This window comes from Octopus bimaculoides, chromosome 6 (genome assembly GCF_001194135.2).
Source record: "Octopus bimaculoides isolate UCB-OBI-ISO-001 chromosome 6, ASM119413v2, whole genome shotgun sequence".
Lineage (NCBI taxonomy): Eukaryota > Metazoa > Mollusca > Cephalopoda > Octopoda > Octopodidae > Octopus > Octopus bimaculoides.
The window spans coordinates 81,175,808-81,177,211 of NC_068986.1; the positions used below are offsets into that span (position 1 = coordinate 81,175,808).

The 1,404-nt window shown below is 36.3% G+C and overlaps 1 protein-coding gene across 1 annotated transcript in view; it reads right to left on the minus strand.

Annotated features, from left to right (window-relative positions):
* Positions 1-1,404, minus strand: part of LOC106878619 (GATA zinc finger domain-containing protein 14) — an 82,508-nt gene that overhangs the window by 2,934 nt on the left and 78,170 nt on the right. The window contains exon 2 of the mRNA XM_052968484.1: positions 4-889. Coding sequence (XP_052824444.1) covers positions 4-872 — 869 coding nt within the window. The 5' untranslated portion in view covers positions 873-889. The remainder of the gene's footprint in view (positions 1-3; positions 890-1,404) is intronic.

The following is a 1,404-nucleotide window of genomic DNA, read 5'->3' on the forward strand; positions in this document are numbered from 1 at the left end:
CACTTATCTTCATAAATATCACAAGAGTCCTCGTCACCATGCTTACGACCGAAAAACTTCTGTATATCGGCACTGATCAACTGAGCAAAATCTATCAGTTGTTTACTTGCATTTGGGGATTCAGGTCTTCGAGGATAGTTGAGAACTGGAAAGTAAACTTCTTCGAGGTCAGCCGAATAATGTGAATCATGATCACTAAAATCATCATCGTCAGCAACGCAATCATCATCATCATTATTATCATTTTTATTATTATTATTATTATCATCATCATCGTCGTCGTTGTTACTGTTGACGTTTGTGTGACCGTCGTGGTAATTGCTTTTCATGACATTATTGCAAATAACAGTTGAATTTGCTAAGTTGCTGTGATTTCTGAAATGGCTAAATCCTTGGAAGTGCTCACCATTGAATACATTGTTGCTAACATGTGCAGCAGTTGCAGAAGACATCTCAGCTGTGCTAATACTGCATCTATTATTGCAATAAATGTCTGTGTCTTCACTACAACTATCATCAAAACCATCCTCATTATCTTGTCCGTCGAGAGAGGCAGCCTTAGCTAGAGCTTGAAAAGATTTTTTAAATATCGATGTTGGTGTAGTCCTCAGTTCAACAGGCCTCAAAGACGGTAGGTTTGCTCTGTGAAGACTCGCTGTCACGTTACTGTCATGCATAGTAGCACCAATGGAAGCAACTGCTGTCATAGCTGAAAGTTTATCGTCTGGCTCCAATGATACACCACGTCCTCTCTGTTCTGGGTGACTAAATCTAAACAAACGATCATCGCTGCCTGAACACTGACTATTCAATGGCTTTCTGAGTGTTTCCTTTTTTAGTAATCTTCGTTGATCGCTTCTTCGAACGCACATTCACAATACTCGATCACCTGAAAATAACAATAATATAATATTACCATTAATTGAAACATTGACAGAAATTGCATTAGTAATTATTATAAGGCGTTGACAGTTGTAATAAAACAACGGCCTTTATAAGCAGTCAAGATAAGGATATCAGTTATATGAATGTTAGCAGTCATAAAATTAATGATAGTTAATACAAGAAAAATAGCAATAATTTTGAAAATATTATCAATCAGTAGAATGTTATCATTACAATAGGGTTTCATATATGTAATATAGCGAGATGAAAAATATTGATCAACTGAGGTTATCCAAATACATTGGAAACAAAAACTTCCTCTGAGTGTGTTTAAAACTTGAAACCGAACAACTCGGATAAGATCAGTGGTGATCGAGACATGTGATCAATATAGACAATGTATGTTGCAGGGAACTTGGTCTTCAGAAGCATTTAGACAGTGCGGTGAACGTGTTTCGATCATATTAGACCTCCTCAGCGGAACAAATTCTATTCATCTGGAATATATATATATATATA